At 48.5% G+C, this 24,144-nt stretch overlaps 1 protein-coding gene across 4 annotated transcripts; it reads left to right on the forward strand.

The window, feature by feature from the left end:
* Positions 1–4,371: 4,371 nt before the first annotated feature.
* Positions 4,372–22,798, forward strand: BACC1 (BPTF associated chromatin complex component 1). 4 transcript variants are annotated; one of them, XM_077470499.1, is made up of 6 exons: positions 4,373–4,616; positions 9,421–9,515; positions 15,550–15,651; positions 18,777–18,976; positions 19,066–19,170; positions 22,529–22,798. In XM_077470499.1, exons 1-6 carry the CDS (start codon positions 4,596–4,598, stop codon positions 22,591–22,593), a joined length of 588 nt encoding a protein of 195 aa, XP_077326625.1. In that variant the 5' UTR covers positions 4,373–4,595; the 3' UTR covers positions 22,594–22,798. The 4 variants fall into 4 exon arrangements, with proteins under 4 accessions (XP_077326627.1, XP_077326625.1, XP_077326626.1 ...); XM_077470498.1 differs by having other exon boundaries at positions 4,374–4,616; positions 19,063–19,170; XM_077470501.1 differs by lacking the exon at positions 15,550–15,651 and having other exon boundaries at positions 4,372–4,616.
* Positions 22,799–24,144: the final 1,346 nt, after the last annotated feature.

Below are 24,144 nucleotides of genomic sequence, written 5' to 3' on the forward strand. Positions count from 1 at the left end.
TGTGGCCTCATCGATGCTTCCTGATCAAGGCCCACCAGTGCCGCCTCATCAATGCCTCCCGATCAATGTGGCCCCTTTAAAGCTTCCTGATGAGTGCCGCCTCATCAATGATTCCTGATCAGTGCGGCCTTATCATTGCTTCATGATCAGTGCCCATCAGTGCTGCCTCATCAATGCCTCCTGATCAGTGCTGTCTCATGGGTAATGGGTGGTCACAGTGGGTGATGGGTGGTCACAGTGGGTGATGGAAGAAGGTGGGGGGGTCCCAGTGGGTGATGAGTGACAGTGGGGGGTCACAGTGGGTGATGGGTGAAAGTGGGGGGGTCACAGTAGGTGATGAGTGATGGTGGGTGATGGGTGACGGTGGGTGGTCACAGTGGGTGATGGGTGACGGTGGGGGGTCACAGTAGGTTATGGGTGACGGTGGGTGATTGGTGACAGTGGGGGGGTCACAGTGGGTGATGGTGGGCGGTCACAGTGGGTGATGGGTGACAGTGGGCAGTCACAGTGGGTGATGGGTGACGGTGGGTGGTCACAATGGGTGACAGTGGGGGGGTCACAGTGGGTGATTGGTGATGGTGGGGGGGTCACAGTGGGTGATTGGTGATGGTGGGGGGTTCACAGTGGGTGATGGGTGACGGTGGGTAATGGGTGACAGTGGGAGGGTCAGAGTGGGTGACGGTGAGGGGGGTCACCGTGGGTGATGGGTGGTCACAGTGGGTGATGGTGGGGGGTCACAGTGGGTGACGGTGGGGGTCACAGTGGGTGATGGGTGACGGTGGGTGATGGGTAACGGTGGGTGGTCCCAGTGGGTGATCACAGTGGGGGATGGTGGGGGGTCACAGTGGGTGATGGGTGACGGTGGGTGGTCACAGTGGGTGATGGGCGATTGGTGATGGTGGGGGGTCACAGTGGGTGATGGTGGGGGGGTTACACTGGGTGGTCACAGTGGGTGATGGGTGACAGTGGGTGGTGACAGTGGGTGATGGGTGACGGTGGGGGGTCACAGTAGGTGATGGGGGGTCAGTGTGTGGTCACAGTAGGTGATGGGGGGTCACAGTGGGTGATTGGTGACGGTGGGTGGTCACAGTGGGCGACGGTGGGTGTAATGCGTGACGGTGGGGGGTCACAGTGGGCGATGGGTGGTCACAGTGGGTGACGGTGGGGGGGTCACAGCCGGTGATTGGTGACGGTGGGTGGTCACAGTGGGCGATGGGTGGTCACAGTGGGTGATGGTGGGGGGTCACAGTGGGGGGGGGGTCACAGCCGGTGATTGGTGACGGTGGGTGGTAACAGTGGGCGATGGGTGGTCACAGTGGGTGATGGGTGACGGTGGGGGGTCACAGCCGGTGATTGGTAACGGTGGGTGGTCACAGTGGGTGATGGGTGACGGTGGGTGGTCACAATGGGTGACAGTGGGGGGGTCACAGTGGGTGATTGGTGATGGTGGGGGGGTCACAGTGGGTGATTGGTGATGGTGGGGGGTTCACAGTGGGTGATGGGTGACGGTGGGTAATGGGTGACAGTGGGAGGGTCAGAGTGGGTGACGGTGAGGGGGGTCACCGTGGGTGATGGGTGGTCACAGTGGGTGATGGTGGGGGGTCACAGTGGGTGACGGTGGGGGTCACAGTGGGTGATGGGTGACGGTGGGTGATGGGTAACGGTGGGTGGTCCCAGTGGGTGATCACAGTGGGGGATGGTGGGGGGTCACAGTGGGTGATGGGTGACGGTGGGTGGTCACAGTGGGTGATGGGCGATTGGTGATGGTGGGGGGTCACAGTGGGTGATGGTGGGGGGGTTACACTGGGTGGTCACAGTGGGTGATGGGTGACAGTGGGTGGTGACAGTGGGTGATGGGTGACGGTGGGGGGTCACAGTAGGTGATGGGGGGTCAGTGTGTGGTCACAGTAGGTGATGGGGGGTCACAGTGGGTGATTGGTGACGGTGGGTGGTCACAGTGGGCGACGGTGGGTGTAATGCGTGACGGTGGGGGGTCACAGTGGGCGATGGGTGGTCACAGTGGGTGACGGTGGGGGGGTCACAGCCGGTGATTGGTGACGGTGGGTGGTCACAGTGGGCGATGGGTGGTCACAGTGGGTGATGGTGGGGGGTCACAGTGGGGGGGGGGTCACAGCCGGTGATTGGTGACGGTGGGTGGTAACAGTGGGCGATGGGTGGTCACAGTGGGTGATGGGTGACGGTGGGGGGTCACAGCCGGTGATTGGTAACGGTGGGTGGTCACAGTGGGTGATGGGTGACGGTGGGTGGTCACAATGGGTGACAGTGGGGGGGTCACAGTGGGTGATTGGTGATGGTGGGGGGGTCACAGTGGGTGATTGGTGATGGTGGGGGGTTCACAGTGGGTGATGGGTGACGGTGGGTAATGGGTGACAGTGGGAGGGTCAGAGTGGGTGACGGTGAGGGGGGTCACCGTGGGTGATGGGTGGTCACAGTGGGTGATGGTGGGGGGTCACAGTGGGTGACGGTGGGGGTCACAGTGGGTGATGGGTGACGGTGGGTGATGGGTAACGGTGGGTGGTCCCAGTGGGTGATGGGTGGTCACAGTGGGGGATGGTGGGTGGTCACAGTGGGTGATGGGCGATGGTGGGTGATTGGTGATGGTGGGGGGTCACAGTGGGTGATGGTGGGGGGGTTACACTGGGTGGTCACAGTGGGTGATGGGTGACAGTGGGTGGTGACAGTGGGTGATGGGTGACGGTGGGGGGTCACAGTAGGTGATGGGGGGTCAGTGGGTGGTCACAGTAGGTGATGGGGGGTCACAGTGGTTGATTGGTGACGGTGGGTGGTCACAGTGGGCGACGGTGGGTGATGCGTGACGGTGGGGGGTCACAGTGGGCGATGGGTGGTCACAGTGGGTGACGGTGGGGGGGTCACAGCCGGTGATTGGTGACGGTGGGTGGTCACAGTGGGCGATGGGTGGTCACAGTGGGTGATGGTGGGGGGTCACAGTGGGGGGGGGGGGGGGTCACAGCAGGTGATTGGTGACGGTGGGTGGTAACAGTGGGCGATGGGTGGTCACAGTGGGTGATGGGTGACGGTGGGGGGTCACAGCCGGTGATTGGTAACGGTGGGTGGTCCCAGTGGGTGATGGGTGGTCACAGTGGGGGATGGTGGGTGGTCACAGTGGGTGATGGGCGATGGTGGGTGATTGGTGATGGTGGGGGGTCACAGTGGGTGATGGTGGGGGGGTTACACTGGGTGGTCACAGTGGGTGATGGGTGACAGTGGGTGGTGACAGTGGGTGATGGGTGACGGTGGGGGGTCACAGTAGGTGATGGGGGGTCAGTGGGTGGTCACAGTAGGTGATGGGGGGTCACAGTGGTTGATTGGTGACGGTGGGTGGTCACAGTGGGCGACGGTGGGTGATGCGTGACCGTGGGGGGTCACAGTGGGCGATGGGTGGTCACAGTGGGTGACGGTGGGGGGGTCACAGCCGGTGATTGGTGACGGTGGGTGGTCACAGTGGGCGATGGGTGGTCACAGTGGGTGATGGTGGGGGGTCACAGTGGGGGGGGGGGTCACAGCCGGTGATTGGTGACGGTGGGTGGTAACAGTGGGCGATGGGTGGTCACAGTGGGTGATGGGTGACGGTGGGGGGTCACAGCCGGTGATTGGTAACGGTGGGTGGTCACAGTGGGTGATAGCGGTCGTAGTGCCCCCCACACAGCAGTAGATGGGATTGGTCCATGTATGAGAATTGGGAAGTTCCGGTGACCCCGGTGCACCAATTTATAAAGCGGGGGCCTTATGTGTACAGACATCGCTGATAAACCTTCTTTGTTGCCCATAGCAATTAGCTCCGGATCCTATGAACTACAACAGTGGAAGCTGATTGGTTGCTATGGGTAACAGAAAAACTCCTAACTTTTTGGGATGGGAATGAGGGACACCTACCAGCAAATGTATGCAGACATAGGACACGCCCCTTACCACACCCCCTTAAAGGAGAATTGTAAAAAAAAAAAAACAAGATTAGTTAAACCCACAAGTGCTTTTTTCACCACTATTCCTTTATATTGGCTTTTGGAATTTACAAATGCAGCAATTTAGAAAACAGATGAAAGGTTTAGGCTGGAAAACACTTTCTGATAGATAAAAAGTACATTTTATATACATCGATATAGATCAGACCACAATGAGGGACAAATGAGGAGGGACATTGCCCCAAATCAGGGACAGGTGGTTGCGATGGGTAACAGTACAGGGTCATTCTCTCTCTCTCTCTCTCTCTCTCTCAGTCTCTGCAATGGTATTGTGCAGCTCAGCCAATCAATAAGCGAGCCCCCGGCCAATAGGAACACAGAGAGGGGGCGGGAACCTGTGAAAGAGGGTAATGGACGGTGACGTCAGCCAATAGCCGCTTGCCTCAGCTGTAGGCGGGAACCACCGTGCTTTCGATCGTCAGCGGAAGGAACCAATAGCAGCCCGAGGTTCGGGTGTGCGGGCGGCGAATTAGCTAGAGGGGGGAAAGGCGGCCGGCTTGGGGGGTGTCAGGTCGCCTCACCGTCAGCTGCACGGCCGGGGAACGCAGAACGCCTCGGCTTTCTCCCGGTATACCCGCTCCCCCCGGCGCCATGACGTCAACGTCCACCAAGGTGAGCGGGAGGCCTAAGCGGTCTGTGATTGGAGGGGAGGCGTCATGTGGTACAGTTGTGGTGCATCCTGGGATTTGTAGTTAAGTACCAATTGCTGGGTTGTTGCTTGGTTCATGCACTGAACTACAAATCCCAGCATGCAGAGTCAGCCTTCTGCTACAGTGGCCAGGACCAGCTAGATTATATCAATATGCGATGACATGATCATCATCATCATTATTAGTGTATATATAGTAACATTGATCTAATCTAATACATATTATGGCTCAGTGCTGATTATCAATAACAACACAATGAATATAATCTCTGCCATTGTGACTTTTATTATCACTGATGTTAGCACAGCTGGCGACTGTTTTGTTTTTCAATGCTCATTGGAATTAATATTATTATTTTTATTATAGATGTAATATCCATCATTATGCCTTTTTGAAAAACATCGCCTTCCATTATAATCAACGATAGCGCACCATAAACGCAGCACATTTTATTGCATTCGCAGTAAAAACATCATTTTAGCGACACTTTTTAACCGTAGTAGCAGTAAAATGCATCAGAACACACTGGACCCCAGTATAGTGGGAAGAAAAACAGGGAAAAAATAATAAGCACCTGGAATGCAACCCGGAAACGCATCAAAAACGTACCAGAACGAGATTAAACCACGCATGCAGAAACGCACCCGGGAACGTATCTGGAATGCATTCTTGTGGTGTAAACCGGCCCTGAGGCTCCGCGATTCTGCCAGCAAATCGCAGTAGCTGCAAATCGCAGGGTTCCCAGTGTGTTGCCCGCTGTTTATAATAGCACCCCAAACGCAGCTTTATTCCTGCGAATCGTCGGGCGACAATTGCGGTAAAAAACGCACGAACAGAATCGCGAGACACCCCGTCGCCGAAAAGAAATGCAGGAGCTTTTTTTTGAGCGACGGGCGTCCGGTGATTCTATTTGCATGTTTTTTTTACCACGATTGTCGCTGACCCCTCCCCCCCCCCCCCCCCCCATATGTGGAGATGGCAACGGAACCTGAAATGAATGAGGAGGCGGTTTTCAGGCATTAGAGGCGATTTCTAGCGCTAAAACGCCTGAAAACCGCCTCAGTGTGAAAGCAGCCTTAACCATTTGCTGAGGCCTTTTCTGGAACTCTTTATTTACAAATTAAAGGGGTTGTAAAGGTAAAACATTTTTCACCTTAATGCATTCTATGCATTAAAGTGGAGGGCCACCCTGAAAAAAAAAAATATTAAAAATTACAAAAAAAATCTAAAAAAAAAAAAATGTTCAATTTTTTTTTTACTTACCAGAAATGCCTGTTGCTAGGCACATAATCCTAATCTTCCTCCTCCGCGGAGATCTTTCTTTTCTCCTCGTCGCGTTGTCTTCTGGGTAATGGGTCACGCTGTGTTCTGGGAACTGTGTGTTCCAGAACACAGCGCGTCCCATTCACAAAGCGCTGCGCAACTCGCACATGCGCAGTAGGAAACAGGCAGTGAAGCCGTAAGTCTCCACTGCCTGTTTCCCATAGAAGGAATGGCGGCGCCGGGAGCCGAGGGACGGGTCGGCCTCGTGCGGCCGACATCACGGGCGCCCTGGACAGGTGTGCTTATTAAGTCAGCAGCTACAGTGTTTGCAGCTGCTGACTTTTAATTTTTTTTTCTTTTTAAACGCCCCTCCTCTTTAAGGTGAAAAAACATCTGACAATCCCGGCGCCCCCCCCCCCCCCCGTTTTACTTACCTGACCCCTCGAAAGTCCCGCGCTCGCCTCCGATATCCTCTTTGCCGCTCAGCCTGGCTGTTGATTGGCTGGAGTGGACGGATTGAAAGCAGCGCAGCCATTGACTCACGCTGCTGTCAATCACATCCAATCACGCGGTGCGCCGGGGGGCGGGGCCGAGTGATACAGTGAGCTGCTATAGCCGCCGGCTGTATCACGGGAGTGCCCCGCAAGTACTTCTCACCATGCGAGGGAGCTCGCAAGAACGTGAGAAGTACTTGCGGGGGGAAGCCGAGACAGCCGATGAGGGACCCCAGAAGAGCAGGTTCGGGGCCACTCTGTGCCAAACGAGCTGCACAGTGGAGGTAAGTATAACATGTTTGTTATTTTTTTTATTTTATTTTTTTAAATCCCTTTACAATCCCTTTAAAATAACTTTTTTTTTGCTAGAAAAATACACAAAATCCCCAAACATTATATATATATATATATATATATATATATATATATATATATATATATATATATATATATATATATATAATTTTAGCAGAGACCTTGGGGAATAAAATGGCAATCGTTGCAATTTTTTTATTACACATGGTATTTGTGCAGCAGTTTCTCAAACACAATTTTTTGGGAAATAATACACTTTAATATATATACACAGTTTTTTATTAAAATATAAAAGATGGCGTTACACCGAGTAGATAGATAACCTGTCACGCTTTAAATCTGCGCACGCTCATAGAATGGCGTCAAATTACAGTACTTAAAAATCTCCATAGGCAAAGATTTAATATTTTTTTACTGGTTACATGTTTAGAGTTACAGAGGAGGTTAAGTGCTAGAATTATTGATCTCACTCTGATGTTCGCAGCGATATCTCACTTGTGTGGGGCAAACACTCACTTACGTATGCGTTCACTTTTCACTTTTTACGTATGCGTTCACTTTTGCACACAGAGGGATGGGGCGCTTATATTTTTTATTTTTTTTTATCTTATTTTATTTTTACACTGTCCCTTTAATTATTATTATTTTTTTTTCATATCACTTTTATTACTATTACAGGGAATAAAAAGTGCCTTCGCGTGCAGTGGGTAACACATACGTCGCTTACGCCCATATATGTAAACGGTGTTCGCACCACACATGTGAGATATCGGCGCGAGACATCAGAGCGAGATCAATAACAGTTTGGCGCCATTGCATTTCGTGTGCAATTTTAAAGCGTCACTTGTTAGGTAGAGCTGCACAATTAATCGCCAAGAATCGTTATCGTGATCTTGACTAAAGTGTTTCACAATTATTTCTATGCAAATAATTCTCTCCGCTCTTCTGAAGCCACATCAGTCAAAAGAAAGGAAGAGAAAAACTGGGCAGTCTGCCAAGAATCAAAACATTCTTTATCAGTTGAACTTAAGTATAAACATTGTAACAATTTGTCAATGGAATAGACTTTGTGTGTAAGTGAAAAAAGTTCAGCCACATAAACACTAATGCCGCACACACACGATCAGAAATTCCGTCGGAAAAATCTTGGATGGTTTTTCTGATGGAATTCCGCTCAAGCTAGCCTTGCATATACACAGTCACACAAAAGTTCCCTGAACTTTCGACCGCCAGGAACGCCGTGACGTACAACACTACGACGAGCCGAGAAAATTAAGTTTAATGCTTCCGAGCATGCATCAAATTATTTCCGAGCATGCGTGATTTTCTACGCATCTGAATTGCATACAGACGATCGCATTTTCAGATAGGAACTTTTCCCGACCGAAAAATAGAGAACCTGCTCTCAATCTTTTGATGGCTGGAATTCCCCCAGAAATAGTCAGATGAAGCATACACACGGTCGGAATTTCTGACCAAAAGCTTTCATTAGACTTTTGCTGGCCGAATTTCTGATTGTGTGTACCTTGTTCTGACGTTTGTTGGTTTCAAGTTGAAATCATTTATTTTTTTTTTGCTAGAAAATTACTTGGAACCCCCAAACATTATATATATTTTTTTCAGTAGACACCCTAGAGAATAAAATGGTGGTTGTTGCAATATTTTATGTCACACTGTATCTGCGCAGCGATCTTTAAAAAACAAAACAAAAAAAAACTAATGGGTAAAGCCCATTTTTTTGTAAAATGTGAAAGATTTTGCGTCACGATAATCGTAAGAGAAACGTGATCTTTTTATTCTAAGGCCCCTTTCACGGAGGGGCGGAGCGGCCGCCGGCGGTAAAGCAGCGATATTTTTAGCGCTGCTTTACCGCCGTTTTGGCGGTTTTATCTCCTTGCTAGAGACCGATAAAGGGTTAAAATCACAGCAAAGCGCTGCTGCAGCAGCGCTTTACCAGCGCTTTACCAGCGGTATAGCTATGCTGCCCCATTCATTTCAATGTGGAGGAGCGGTATACACACCGCTCCAAAGATGCTCCTAGCAGGACTTTTTTTTACCGTCCTGCCAGTTCCCTGCTCCAGCGTGAAAGCCCCTCGGGGCTTTCACACTGGATTGTGAGGAGCGGCTCTGTCAGGGTGCATCGCAGGCGCTATTTTTAGTGCTGTAGTGCCTGCAAAGCGCCCCAGTGTGAAAGGGGTCTAGGCAAAAAAAAAAACGTGATTCTCATTTTGGCCAGAATGTTGCAGCTCTAATGTTAGGTATCTATTTTCTCAGAGTAACATTTCATATTTTACAAAAAAATTGGCATATATATATATATATATATATATATATATATATATATATATATATATATATATATACATATACATATGGTGTTTTATCTTTTTAATTCACTAAAGCCTAATTTTTTCCAAAGAAATTGCATTTGGAAAAACTGCTGCACAAATACTGTGTGACAAAAAATTGCAAAGGCAGCCATTTTATTCTCTAGGGCCTATGCTAAAAAAAAATATATATATATAGTGTATGTGTGTGTATATATATATATATATATATATATATATATATATATATATATATATATTCTTTTATTTGCGTGATGATATTTTTATATTTTTTTATATTTTTTTGTGATGATATTTTTATGAATGGTGTCTCATTGTACCATGTATCCTTTCTGTGTCCGCACAGGTCGGGGAGATATTCTCTGCGGCTGGAGCTGCCTTCACCAAACTAGGAGAATTGACTATGCAACTCCATCCTGTGACAGATTCCTCTCCGGCGGGGTAAATGTCCTATAGACCTTCTACTTACTGTACCTGTGTCTGCTGAAGTCTGTATTCTTCTCAGCTATGTGTCTTTCCTTCACCTCTCTAATGACTAGAGAACAACGGGCCTCTCGTTGGAAGAAAAGAGCTGCTCTATAAAGTTTCAGGCCTCGAGAAGAGCAATGAAAGTTTCCTCTTTTGCTACAAACTGTTAAAAAAAAATTTTGCTCTAAAATCTATTTAGCGCATTTAGCACACGAGCGGATTTTCCTGTCGGAAAAATCTTGGTTGGTTTTTTCATACGGAATTCCGCTCAAGCTTGGCTTGCATACACACGGTCACACAAAAGTTTGCTGAACTTTCGACCGTCAAGAACTCGGTGATGTACAACATTACGACGAGCCGAGAAAATGAAGTTCAATGCTTCCGAGCATGCGTCAAATTGTTTTTCCAAGCATGTGTAGGTATTTTGCGCATCAGAATTGGTACAGACGATCGGAATTTCCAATAAAAACTTTTTCCGACCGAAAAATTGAGAACCTGCTCTCAATCTTTTGCAGGCAGGAATTCGACCAGCAAAAGTCCGATGGAGCACACACACAGTAAGGCCCCATTCACACCTCCAGGGTTTTGGAGCTGGAAGCTTCAAAACGCTGGAGGAGAAAAAAAGAAACACAATTATTCTCAATGGAGATGGTTCACATCTCCACTCCAAGTTGACTGAAGTCAAGCGCCTGAAGCTCAAAGTTCCTGGAGCTTTTTTTGTCACTCAAATCGGGAAGATTTGTGCATTTTTTTAAAAGTGTTTTTTTTTGTCCGTAGAAATGCATGAAAACACTTGATTTGAGCATATTAGTGCATTTTGTTGCGCATTTTTCTGCTCAAATGCAAAAAGTAAATATAAATATTAATTAATAAATAATAAAATACACAAATAATTATAAAAAATAATAAAAACATAAATTAAATCAAATAACCCCTAACTTAACCACTTTCTGACCGCTGCACGCTGATATATGTCAGCACAATGGCAGCGGTGGGCAAATGGGCGTACCTGTATGTCCCCTTTAATTGGCGGGGTTAGCGGGCGCACATGTGTGACCGTGCCCGCGGGACCCGCGGTCTTGATGTTTCTTAGTTTCTTTGATAAAATTTTGCAAATTATTAATTTTTTTTCATAAATTTTGTCCACAATTTATACTGCTACATCTCTTTGGTAAAAATAACCCAAATTAGTGGATATTATTTGGTCTGTGTGAATGTTAGAGAATCTATAAGTTGTGGTGCAAATGATACAAAATTGATCACACCTGATGTACTGGTAGTCTATCTCATTTCTTGCGACCCGAACAAGCCAGAAAAGTACAAATATCTACATAATATAGTACAAATGACCCCTTTTTTGAAGGTAGACATTCCAAGGTATTTAGTAAGAGGCATGGTGAGGTTTTTGATGTTGTAATTTCTTCCCACAATTCTTTGAAAATGAAGATTTCTATTTGTTTTGTTTTTCCCCCCACAAAATTGTCATTGTAATAGGTTATTTCTCTCACATGGCATGTGTATGCCACAAATAACACCCCAATATACATTCTGCTACTCCTCCTGAGTATTACGATACCACATGTTTGGGACCTTTTCACAGCCTGGCCACTTAGAGAGGCCCAACATGCAGGGAGAGCCATCAGGTGTTCTAGGAGCATAAATTACACATCTAACTTGTTGACTACCTATTACACTTTTGAAGGCCCTGGAGCATCAGGACAATAACACTTGACACTGACGTGGCACTGATGACAGATAGCACTAATGACACATGACACTCATGTGGTATTGATGACGGATGGCACTAATACATGACACTGATGACAGATGGCACTAATAAGTGGCATCGATGACACGTGACACTGATGGCAGATGGCACTAATATGTGGCACTAATGACAGATCGCACTAATACATGGCACTGATGAAACGTGACACTGATGACAGATGGCACTAATACGTAGCATTGATGACATGTGACACTGATGACAGTTGGCACTAATATGTGGCACTGATGACACGTGACACTGATGTGGCACTGACAGATGGCACTAATACATGGCACTGATGAAACGTGACACTGATGTTGGACTGATGACAGATGGCATTAATACGTGGCACTGATGATATGTGGCACTGATAACAGATGGCACTAATACGTGGCACTGATGACAGATGACACTAATACGTGGGACTGATGACAGATGGCACTAATACGTGGCACTGATGAAACGTGACACTGATGACAGATGGCACTCGTGACACTGATAACAGGTGGTACGTGACACCGATAACAGATTTCACTGATGCCAGGTGGCTCTGGGGACAGTTGGCACTGACAGGTGGTACTAGGGACAGATGGCACTGGGGACAAGTGGCACTGATAGGTGGCACTGAGGACAGATGGCACTGACAGGTGGCACTGGGGGGACAGATGACACTGATAGATGGCACTGGAGACAGGTGGCACTGATGGGTACTGTGTTTTATATAGTGTTCACTCACAGATCTGCAGTACAGGTCGCTCTCCCCCCTCACACACGACGAGACGAGCACACCTGCTCCAGCCAGTGTCTCTGGTCCTGATTGGATAGATTGATAGCAGCGCAGCCATTGGCTCCCACTGCTGTCAATCAAATGCAATGACATGGGAGCCGAGGAGGCCGAGCCAAGTCCCACTGTCTGTGTCAATGGACACAGCAGCAGGACACGGGAGCACACCCGCATGGGTGCCCGAGGTAGAGCGCTTTTCCGATGTGGCACTTGCGAAGAGGAGGAGCCAGGAGCGCAGCTGAGGACCCTAGAAGAGGAGGGTCAGGGCCACTCTGTGCAAAACCAACTGCAAGGAGGAGATAAGTATGACATGTTTGTTTAAAAAAAATAAAAAACGGAACCTTTTAAAAATAAAAAACGGAACCACGTCAGCCCCGGAAGAATTTACCCCCTTTCTGACTAGAACACTTTTTGTGATTCGGCACTGCGTCGCTTTAACTGACAATTGCACAGTCGTGCGACGTTGCACCCAAACAAAATTGATGTCCCTTTTTTCCCACTAATAGAGCTTTCTTTTGGTGGTAATTGATCACCTCTGCGGTTATTATTTTTTGCGCTATAAACAAAAAACTAACAACAATTTTGAAAAAAAAGCTATATTTTTTAGTTTTTGCTATAATAAATAACCCCAAAAAATATATAAAAATTTTTTTTCGCTCAGTTTGGAGACAGTCTGAAAAGTGGCTAGCTGGTCATCATACGTTCTTAAAACACTACAGGGTGGATTCAGCAGCTCTTACTACAGTAGAGTTTGGGAGGAAAACTATCCAAGCTTCTATGTCTATTGTGATATGAAGACTAATGCCGCGTACACACGTAGCCGTCTATCCGCCGGACTTAGTCTGGCGGACTTCCCGCCAGACTGCTGACGGACTTCCCGCCAGACTGTCCGCCGGACTTTCCGAACGGGCTACTTGCCCACACACGGCACTTTTTCAGCGGACTAATACGGCGTACTAAGTCCGCCGTACTATCCGCCCTACTGAACGGACTCGCCCACGCACGCGGAGGAAAGTCCGCTCATTTCGGCGGGGCCCGCGAAGGAGACGCCGCTGGCCCCGCCACCTGGTATGGACTTAAAGGGGAATCCCAACGCCGAAAAAAATCGGCGTGGGGGTCCCCCCAAGTCCACAACAGACCCTTGTCCGAGCACGCTACCCGGCCGGCCAGGAAAGGAGGGGCGAGCGAGCGCCCCCCCCCCCCACCCCAAAGCACCTTGTCCCCATGTTGATGAGGACAAGGGCCTCTTCCTGACAACCCTGACTGTTGGTTGTCGAGGTCTGCGGGCGAGGGGCTTATCGGAATCCAGGAGCCCCCTTTAATAAGGGGGCCCCCGGATACCGGCCCCCCACCCTATGTGAATGAGTATGGGGTACAATGTACCCCTACCCATTCACCTGTAAAATAAAGTACAAAAAAAAACACAACACACAAGATAAAATAATTTATTGCACAGCTCCGGGGTCTTCCATCTTCGGGGGGTCTTCTCGCCGGACTCCTCCGCTATCTTCTTATAGCTCTTTTGCTAGCGGAGGAGCCCGGCATTCTTCTTCGTCGCCGCTGCCTCTTCTTCCGACTTCGGGGGTCTTGTCCCCCTCTTCGGTTCTTCTGCCGGGCCACCGCGCCTTCTTATAGCTCTTTTACAGGCAGTGGCCCGGTCTTCTGTCGCCGCCGCCTTCCGTTCTTCTTCTTCTTCTCCTGGAGATGTTGACTCGAAGCTCTCTCCGGCCGCAATGCCAGGGACACTCTGCGTGGAGACTTATATAGGGACAAGGGGCGGGGTCATCGGTTGATGTCACATGGGTTGATGTCACATGGTGACCCCGCCCCTTACGATTTCACAGTCCCGGAGGATGCTGGGACTGTCGCCATGTGACATCAACCCATGTGACATCAACCCATGTGACATCAACCGATGACCCCGCCCCTTGTCCCTATATAAGTCCCCGCACAGCGTGTCCCTGGCATTGCGGCCGGAGAGAGCTTCGAGTCAACATCTCCAGGAGAAGAAGGAGAAGAAGAAGAACGGATGGCGGCGGCGACAGAAGACCGGAAGAGGGGGACAAGACCCCCGAAGTCGGAAGAAGAGGCCGCGGCGACGAAGAAGAATGCCGGGCTCCTCCGCTAGCAAAAGAGCTATAAGAAGATAGCGGAGGAGTTCGGCGAGAAGACCCCCGGAGCTGTGCAATAAATTATTTTATCTTGTGTGTTGTGTTTTTTTTTGTACTTTATTTTACAGGTGAATGGGTAGGGGTACATTGTACCCCATACTCATTCACATAAGGTGGGGGGGCGGTATCCGGGGGCCCCCTTATTAAAGGGGGCTCCTGGATTCCGATAAGCCCCTCGCCCGCAGACCCCGACAACCAACGGCCAGGGTTGTCGGGAAGAGGCCCTTGTCCTCATCAACATGGGGACAAGGTGCTTTGGGGTGAAGGTACGGCTGGGGGGGGCGCTCGCTCGCCCCTCCTTTCCTGGCCGGCCGGGTAGCTCGGACAAGGGTCTGTTGTGGACTTGGGGGGGGGACCCCCACGCCAATTTTTTTCGGCGTTGGGGTTCCCCTTTAAGTCCATACCAGGTGGCGGGGCCAGCGATGGGTCCTTCGCGGGCCCCGCCTACCTGGAGACCCGCTCGAAATGAGCGGACTTTTCTCCGGGCAGGAAAAGTCCGTTCATTTCAAAAGTACGGCGGACTGGCACACACACGGCCGCCGAAATGCGAGTCCGGCGGGAAGATTGGAGTGCAAAACTACTTTCTAAGTCCGCCGTACTTTCGGGTCAAAAAAGTATGCCGGAGGCTACACACGGGGGATTGTCCGGCGGACTTCAGTTTGCCGGACTTTTCCACCCGCTTGTTTGATCGTGTGTACGCGGCATAAGTTTGCAGTATTAAACCATCCCTCTTAAAAGCTCATTGTGTATCATATGTATGCTGCCATGTTGGTGTCAGAAAAATGGAAAATCATATCAAATACTTACCGTAATTTTCCTTTCCAGACACCAATACATGGCAGCATACGAACCCTCCCTCTGATGTTTGTGCTTTATACGGAGAATGGGGGAGGTAGCTCTCAGTCAGACTTTTGTAGAGCTAAACAGGTCCTGTGGGTGGATATACGGGCAGAGCTATATCATATGTATGCTGCCATATATTGGCATCAGGAAAGGAAAATTACGGTAAATATTTTATAAAATTTTCTGTCTTGTGATGATGGTCAACGGTACAAAGAGAGAGCAACTCTCCCTAGCGGGGACTCAGACAGTAGGTTCTAACCTCTCGCTACTTTAACCAGAACTATAAAGTTTTGGTGTTACACTTTGCTGAGATATGCTATGGGTTCCTGTTTTGCATTCTCTTCTGTGATTCTTTGCCCTGTTGATGCCTTCTTCCCCTTGCTCTCTCCCCAATCTCCATGGCTCTGCTTTCACTCCTCATTCCTATTTGTGTCTCCCCAGGGCCCGCTGGACAGACAATGAGATTCAGATGTTGCATGCGGCTGTCAGACGCTTCGGGGAAGACTTAAATCAGATCAGCTCAGTAATCAAGGAGAGGACAGTGTAAGGAGAGCTGGGCGTGTGGTAGAGAGGGGACACTATATGGCTGAACGTTTTGTGGTCACCTGACCATCGCAGCTCAATTAATGTGTTGGACGTCCCATTCCAAAACCATGCTCATTAACCGATTCCTATTGTAAAATGACGGCCAGCCGGGAGCCCTACTATCCTGGGAGGACATTATTATTATCACACCTCACGCATGCCCCATGGGCTGCATCGAGCACGATCGGTCACCTCCTGTGTCCAATGGACGCAGCAGATGACAGATCAGTGTACTGGCCCACTGCCGGTACCATGTGACCAATAACAGTAGATCACATGACAATTGTACACAATGAATGGCTTTGATTCCTGCTATTCATTGTATACGATTGTGTTGATCCCTGTGATCTGTCACAGGGATCACATGGTACAAGGGCCAATCACAGCTAATCACAACAATACACACTGAATCTATTTCATTCAGTAAAAAATGTTTATAACAGTGATATTTACTGTTATAAGCAATCACAGTGTGCAAAAAAAAAAAAAAAATATCCTGATCACCTACCAAGAGTAGTACAGTGTTACTGCGGTATACAAAGAGAGGGGTTCCCCTTGGGCACTAGAGTAGAAGTCACACATCAGTAAGATAGAAAAATAGTAATATATTTATTGTTTCTATAAATAACCAGATTAAAAACGTATATTATAGCGTGTACATGTCAACCATAACTGATATTGGAAGTGGTCAAAATAGATGGAGATTAGATCCTTTACCCAACGCGTTTCGGAGTCTGCAAGAGATACTCACTCCTTCCTCAGGGTTAGACAGGATATAGAAACTATAAAATAAGTACAAACAATCAAATGCCTATACATATCATCAGAAAATGCTATAATATTGCAGAAATCTATTAAATGCACAACTTACAATTGCAACAATCAGATGCTTATAGCACACTCCATAAGATTAAAAACGGCACCAAAAAGCAACACAATGGCCACAGGAGACCGCCATCACCCTGTGGAGACACAGTGTGTAACACTGTATTGCTCCGGTCACAGTATGTGAAAAAAATGTTTTTTTTTTTTTACATACTGTCACTGGTCAGTGCCCCGATAATTGCCACACCAGTTATGTGATAACACTGTACTGCACTGGGGACAGTATGTAAATTCTGAAAAAATATTGTTAAATACCTCAAACCATCTGCTTTCCAAAAAGGGGTAATTTGTACTGTCCTGGCATTTATGGGGCTCAAGAAATGAGATACATCAGGATTGATCAATTTTCAGATATATACCATAGTTTGTGGACTCTATAAGTGCATTTGTGAGGTCAGGCACTGATGTAGACGAGATAGCCTGGCTCGCAGTCTCCGCTCTAATTCACCCCAAAGGTGTTCTATTGGGTTTCAGTCAGGACTCTGTGCAGACCAGTCAAGTTCCTCCACCCCAGACTCACTCATCCACACTATATTTGCCAAAAGTATTGGACCAACCCTCCAAATCATTTGGTGGAGGGGGAATTATGATGTGGGGTTTGTTTTCAGGGGTTGGGCTTGGCCCCTTAGGTCCAGTGAAGGGAACTCTTAGACCCCTTTCACACCAAACCGCCCATAGCGTCGGGGGTAAAACGCCACTATTTTTAGCGGCGTTTTAGCGCTGGATTTGCGGCGCATTTCGGCCGCTAGCGGGGCGTTTTTACCCCCACTAGCGGCCGAGAAAGGGTTAAAACCACCAGCAATATGCTGCAATAGTGGCGTTTTGCCAGGGGTATTACATCGCTGCCCCATTGATTTCAATGGGGAGCAGCGGTGGAGGAGCGGTAAACACACCGCTCCTTCACCGCTCCAAAGAAGCTGCTGGCAGGACTTTTCCCTGACGTCCTGCCAGCGCACCGCTCCAGTGGCTTTCACACTACACACAATGGTGCAGCTTTTTTAGGGCGGATTGCAGGCGCTATTTCTAATGCTATAGCGCCTGCAAAACGCCCTGGTGTGAAAGGGGTCTTAAGGCGTCAGCATACCAAGACATTTTGGACTATTTCATTCTTCCAACTTTGTGGGAACAGTTTGGGGATGGCCCCTTCCTGTTCCAACATGACTGCGCACCAGAAAGCAAGGGCCATAAAGACATGGATGAGCGAGTTTTGGGTGGAGAAACTTCGCTGGACTGACCTCAACTCTAGAGAACACCTTTGGGATGAATTAGAGCGGAGACTGCAAGCCAGGCCTTCTCGTCCAACATCAGTGCCTGACCTCACAAATGCGCTTCTGGAAGAATGGTCAAACATTCCCATAGACACTCCCAAACCTTGTGGACGGCCTTCCCAGAAGAGTTGAAGCTTTTATAGCTGCAAAGCGTGGGCCAACTCAATATTCAACCCTAAGGACTAAGACTGGGGTGCCATTAAAGTTCATGTGCATGTAAAGGCAGGTGTCCCAATACTTTTGGCAATATAGTGTACATGTGTTGCAGCAAAGCAAACCACAGCGCACAGTATGGCACTACCATGCATTGTGGTGCACTGCGTTGCCTAAAATGGTGAATGTCCAGTTATTTGGATGCTTTTGGTGCATTGCTAGCCTAATAAATTGAATGGGCTGCGTTACCACAACAAACGTTAATGTAACGTATCGGGACACCATGGGCTTTAATCTGGTTGTTGTGAAACAATGTGGAGAGTTGTTAAAGTGTACCTGTCAATAAATAAATACAAGGATTGCTATTGATTGATTTCCGTCTGATAATGCTAGCTTCCTGGCTGTTATGCCCATCTTTTGGTTTTCGTATTTTGCCAGTTACTGACCCAGCACAAGTATTCGATATGAGAAAAGCCCGACATCCTTTTCTGTATACTTGTTAAAACTCCTGATTCAAAGTTGATGTCGGGGGATCAGCATGGCGGCCAGGCAGCTAGCATTTTCAGAAGGAGAGCACAGCAGCGGCAACTTCCATGTGTCTCTCTCAAGGCAGGTTCCCTATAAATACACTCAATAATATTCCTCTGTGTCTTTATCATTGGCTGTTCTTTTCTGTATGCTGCTCGCGCTCTTACGTTTCTTCATACAACCTCCATCTTAAGCTCTACTTCCTCCATCTTGTTCACCAGCTGTCCTTTTGCCTATGTCTCCTGGCAGGGCACAGATTAAGTACGCAGTGAAAAGGAAGATCTACGATGACAGCGGGGTCCCCCTGCCTTCAGATTCCCCCCGGAAGGTAGCGAAGAAGGCCGCGCCAGTTTCCTCTTCAGTCAGCATGGTGTCGGCACCACAGGTTGTGGGTGGGACAGCGATACCCGAGGGGTCACAGGGTGCCATGCGGAAACGCAAGTCCTCTGGTGAGAAGGTGGGGGAGTAGGGGATGTGGGGGGGGGGGGGGAGGGCATGTAATGGCATGCTGTATTCCCAGCATCTCTTCTTTCAGCAGATGTAACGCTCAGCGCCCTGAATGACTCCGACGCCAACAGCGATCTGGTAGATATAGAAGGTTTGGGCGAAAGGAGCACCGTGAAAAAACTCAACTTCGACCAGGGTATGAAATCTCCTTTTTATTTTATTTCTCTCATACACTTTTTCATCCTTTACCATCATATCACCATTTCTGTCATATTCTGTATACACTTTGTCCCCCATTTTGTGTCTGTATGTTCACTCTCTGATTTAACTTTTCCATTTATTAACCCACTTGTGATACCCAGCACCATCTTGTCCCTGTGATACCCATCACCATCTTGTCCCTGTGATACCCAGCACCATCTTGTCCCTGTGATACCCAGCACCATCTTGTCCCTGTGATACCCAGCACCATCTTGTCCCTGTGATGCCCAGCACCATCTTGTCCCTGCTCACCTTCTACATCTCTCATTTGTTCACATCCTCTCTTCCACCCTTCCCTTGTTCTCCTTCAATTATTTACCTTTGCTGCTCTTCTCCACCCACCCACATTCTTCACTCCTTTACCTTTCTCTTTTCTCCTTCTCCACAACTTTCCCTGCTTCCCCTTTACTGTTCTCCTTCGCTGCATTTTTTCCTGTTCTTATCCTTCCTGTACCATTTTTTTGTTCTCCTCCCCTTTCCCCGACACTTCTACTTTCACTGAGCACTTCCTTCTTCTCTGCACCTTCCCCTGATATTCTCCTTCTCCTCCCCACCATTCCCTGATCACCTCCTTCGCCACACATTTCCCTGATCTCCTCCTCCTCCTTTCCTGCACCTTTTCCTGTTCTCTTCCTTCTCCTCCCCACCATTTCCTGATTACCTCCTTTTCTGCACCTTTCCCTGATCTCCTCCTTCTTCTCTGCACCTTTCCCTGATCTCCTCCTTCTTCTCTGCACCTTTCCCTGATCTCCTCCTCCTTCTCTGCACCTTTCCCTGATCTCCTCCTTCTTCTCTGCATCTTTCCCTGATCTCCTCCTTCTTCTCTGCACCTTTCCCTGATCTCCTCCTTCTTCTCTGCACCTTTCCCTGATCTCCTCCTCCTTCTCTGCACCTTTCCCTGATCTCCTCCTTCTTCTCTGCATCTTTCCCTGATCTCCTCCTTCTTCTCTGCACCTTTCCCTGATATTCTCCTTCTCCTCCCCACAATTCCTTGATCTCCTCCTTCTCTGCACCTTTCCATGATCTTCTATTTTTATCTTTGTACCTTTTCCTGATATTCTCCTTCTCCTCCCCAGCATTCCCTGATCACCTCCTTCGCCGTGTCTTTCCCTTTTCTCCTCCTCCTTCCCTGCACCTTTTCCTGATCTCCTCCCCATCATTTCCTGATCTCCTCATTATTCTCTGCACCATTCCCTGTTCTCCTCCATCTTCTCTGCACCTTTTCCTGTGTACTTTCTTCTTTCCCTGTTCTCCTTCTCATTCACTGCGCCTTTTCCTGTTCTCATCCCCAACATTTCCTGGTCTCTTCGTTCTCTGCAACTTTACCTGATCTCTTCCTTCTTCTCTTCACCTTTTCCTGTTCTTCTCCTCCTTCTCTGCACCTTTTCCTGTTGTCCTCCTCCTCCTTCCCACCATTCCCCCATTTCCTCCTCCTTCTCAGCACATTTCCCTGTTCTTCTTCTTCTCTGCATCTTTCCCTGTTTTCCTTTTTCTCCTCCCCACTTTTTTCTGATCTCCTCTGTCTGTCTGCTTTTTTCCCTGACCTCCTTCTTTGCACCATTCCATGATCTCCCCTTTCTTCTCTGCACTTTTCCCTGATATCCTCCTTCTTCCCTGCACCTTTCCCTGTTCTCCTCCTCCCTCTCCCCACCATTTTCTGATCTCCTCCTTCCTCTCCCCACCATTCTCTGATCTCCTCCTTCCTCTCCCCACCATTCTCTGATCTCCTCCTTCCTCTCCCCACCTTTCCCTGTTCTCCTCCTCCTCCCTCTCCCCACCTTTCCCTGTTCTCCTCCTCCCTCTCCCCACCTTTCCCTGTTCTCCTCCTCCTCCCTCTCCCCACCTTTCCCTGTTCTCCTCCTCCCTCTCCCCACCTTTCCCTGTTCTCCTCCCCCCACTCCCCACCATTCTCTGATCTCCTCCTTCCTCTCCCCACCATTCCCTGATTTCCTCCTTCCTCTCCCCACCTTTCCCTGTTCTCCTCCTCCCTCTCCCCACCATTCTCTGATCTCCTCCTTCCTCTCCCCACCATTCCCTGATCTCCTCCTCCCTCTCCCCACCATTCTCTGATCTCCTCCTTCCTCTCCCCACCATTCCCTGATCTCCTCCTCCCTCTCCCCACCATTCTCTGATCTCCTCCTTCCTCTCCCCACCATTCTCTGATCTCCTCCTCCTTTTTGGCACCTTTCCCTGATCTCCTTCTCCTCCCCACTTTTTCCCCAATTTCCTCCTTCTCTGCAATTTTCCTTGACCACCTCCTCCTTCCCTGCACCTTTTCCTGCTCTTCTCCTCCTCCTCTGCACCTTTCCCTGATCCCTGCCTTCCCCGCACCTTTTCCTATTCTCCTTCCTTACACATATTCCTGTTTTCCTGCTATAATGTACTTCCATGCACCTTTTCCTGTTCTCCTTCCTTGCACATTTCCCCGTTCTTCTCCTCCCTCCTTGCACCTTGAGCTGTTCTCCATACCTGCATCATTACCTATTCTAATCCTTCTTTGCACCCTTTCCCTGTTCTTCTCTGCCTTGTCTGCACCTTTCCTTGTTCTTTTTCCCTGCACCTTTTCCTGTTCTCATCCTTCTTCATAAATCTCCTTGTTCTTCTCCCTCTCCTTCGCACCTTTCCCTGTCCCCCTTCTCTACACCTTGACCTTTTTTCCCTCATTCTCTTCACATTTGTTTGTTTTCCTCTGCACTCATTCCTCGTTCCCCCCTCTTATTCACCTTCCATTGTTCTCCTCCTTATTCTGCACCTTGTGTTGATCTCCATGTCTTGTTCTTTCCATGTTCTTCTTCTGTTCTCCCGTTCTCCTTGTACCTTTCATTGCTCTCCAGCTACACCTCTCCTTCACATTTCAGAATCGGAATACTTTATTTATCCCAAAGGGAAGTTGTTGTGCTTTTTCTCTCCTGTGCTCTTCCACCTTTCTCTTCTTTCCTCCTCCTCTTCCTTTGTACCTACTGTCTTCCTCCCACCACTTTTGCCACCCTTTCCCCCTTCCTCTCCATTGTCCCACTTTGTTTTCATTTCTTCTGGACCCTTTCCCTATTCATCTTCACCTACCAATCTCATCAGCTTTCTACATTTACCTTCTTTCTCTAAACCTCCCAATCCACCATTTTTCTTTACTTTGCCAGTTTTTTACCTTTTTTTTTTTTTAATGTAATTTTTTTCTTGCAAGTTTGTCCTTCTCGCTTCCTTTGCCCTTTCTTCCTATTTTTTTGCACATTTTGCACCCACCCACAGCTTCATAATACACCTTCTAATTCTTTATGTTCCTCTTTCCATTTCAGAGAGTCTAAACTTGGATTCCAATTTTATTATGAACTCTAGTGATCTTCCCCTTTTATCTCGCTGATGGAATGTTCCACACCTGCTTGTAAATATTATTTCCCCTGTCGCTCCCCCCCCCCCTTGTGGAATATCCCTCCATTCCCTCTTCTGGAGATAGCCACGCCAAACCACTTCCTGCCACGATGAAACAGCTGCAACCTGATGCCCTCTGACCTTTGCTATGGATGCGAACAAATGTGATGGCAGTCTTCATGTGTTTTTTTTTTTTTTTTTTTTTAATAAAAAAGATAAAAATCTCAACTGAAATGTTGTCATTTGTCTTCATCCTGCGTTGTACATTGCCGCGGCACCCTGAAGCAGCACAGACAGTACTGGCAGATGTCGCAGTAAAGCCACTGCCAATATCTGTGTGCTGCTATAGGGAAGCGGGCACTGCTGCTGTAGACCAGTAAATCCGGCTTCACAAGCCCCTGAATGGAATATCTTAGCAAGAAACATGTGCGCTGTAAAAAAAAATGGATACAATTAGTCATTAATGGCATCTTAGGAATGCCCACTCCTGCATACTGAAACCTGTTTATATAGGTATTTTACCTTTTGCATTACCCTTCCCAATAGCCAGCCCACTGCTTTAATCAGGACTGAGGGCTTATCAATGGAATACAGAGGTAGGGTGCTGGGATGTAATCAGGGATCTATGTACACCACCTTGCCAGCTCCCCCCACCATCTGCCTGCATTGCCTAGAGAAGAATAAAGACCAAGTGATGACATCACTGAGTCAAAAACAAGGCAGGTAATGACAAAGGAGGTTATTATGGTGTTTAATAGATGCTGGAGAGATAAAGTGTTATTAAATCTTTTATGTTCTAAATAACAAACATGTTATACTTACCTGCCCTGTGCAATGGATTTGCACAGAGCAGCCTGATCCATGTCTTCTGGGGCTCCTCCCCCTCTTTTGAGTACCCCCTCTAGCAAGCCGCTTGCTAAAGGGGGTACCAATGCAGGCTCGCTCCCGAGTCGATTGACGCAGGCAGCGGGACTTTGGCCCGCCCCCACCAGGATTTGATTGACAGCAGAAGGAGCCAATGGCTTCCATTGCTATCAGTATTCACTGTGAGGAGGTAAAGAGCAGAGAGAGATGCTGCTCTTGTGCACAGAGCTGGATCTATATAGTTCCCAGGTAAGTATGGGGGGGCTGGGGGGATCCTGCAACACAGAAGGTTTATACATTAATGTAAAATAAAAAGTTAACGTTAGAACTGCTTTAAACCCCACATAACAGTTTCCTTTGTCTCTTGGGGGCTCTGTTGGTAAAATCCCTGCACAAAGTAACAGCCATATGGAGAGGGGGGCTGACTGACACCAACAATGGGGCACTATTCCTCCCACTGACACCAACAATGGGTCACTATGCTGCCCACTGACACCAATGATGGGCCGCTATTCCTCCCACTGACACCACGATGGGCCACTATTCCTTACACTGACACCAAAGATGGGGCATTGCTTACTCCGACTGGACGCCAGGATATTTTCTAATCCCACTGCCCCTAGTCCAGCCCCCCTAAAGTCTGAAGGACAGTAAACTGGCCCTTTGTTTAGAAAGTTTG

Source organism: Lithobates pipiens, unplaced genomic scaffold (assembly GCF_037356315.1).
Source record: "Lithobates pipiens isolate NorthernLeopardFrog02 unplaced genomic scaffold, aLitPip1_a1.2 Scaffold_8, whole genome shotgun sequence".
Lineage (NCBI taxonomy): Eukaryota > Metazoa > Chordata > Amphibia > Anura > Ranidae > Lithobates > Lithobates pipiens.

Bases quoted from the DNA above. Each gene is read 5' to 3' on its own strand.
- BACC1 (XM_077470498.1), top strand. From the start codon at position 4,596: ATGACGTCAACGTCCACCAAG. The intron at 4,617-9,420 runs GTGAGCGGGAGG...GTGTCCGCACAG, and splicing joins TGACGTCAACGTCCACCAAG to GTCGGGGAGATATTCTCTGC. The intron at 15,652-18,776 runs GTAAGGAGAGCT...GTCTCCTGGCAG, and splicing joins GTAATCAAGGAGAGGACAGT to GGCACAGATTAAGTACGCAG.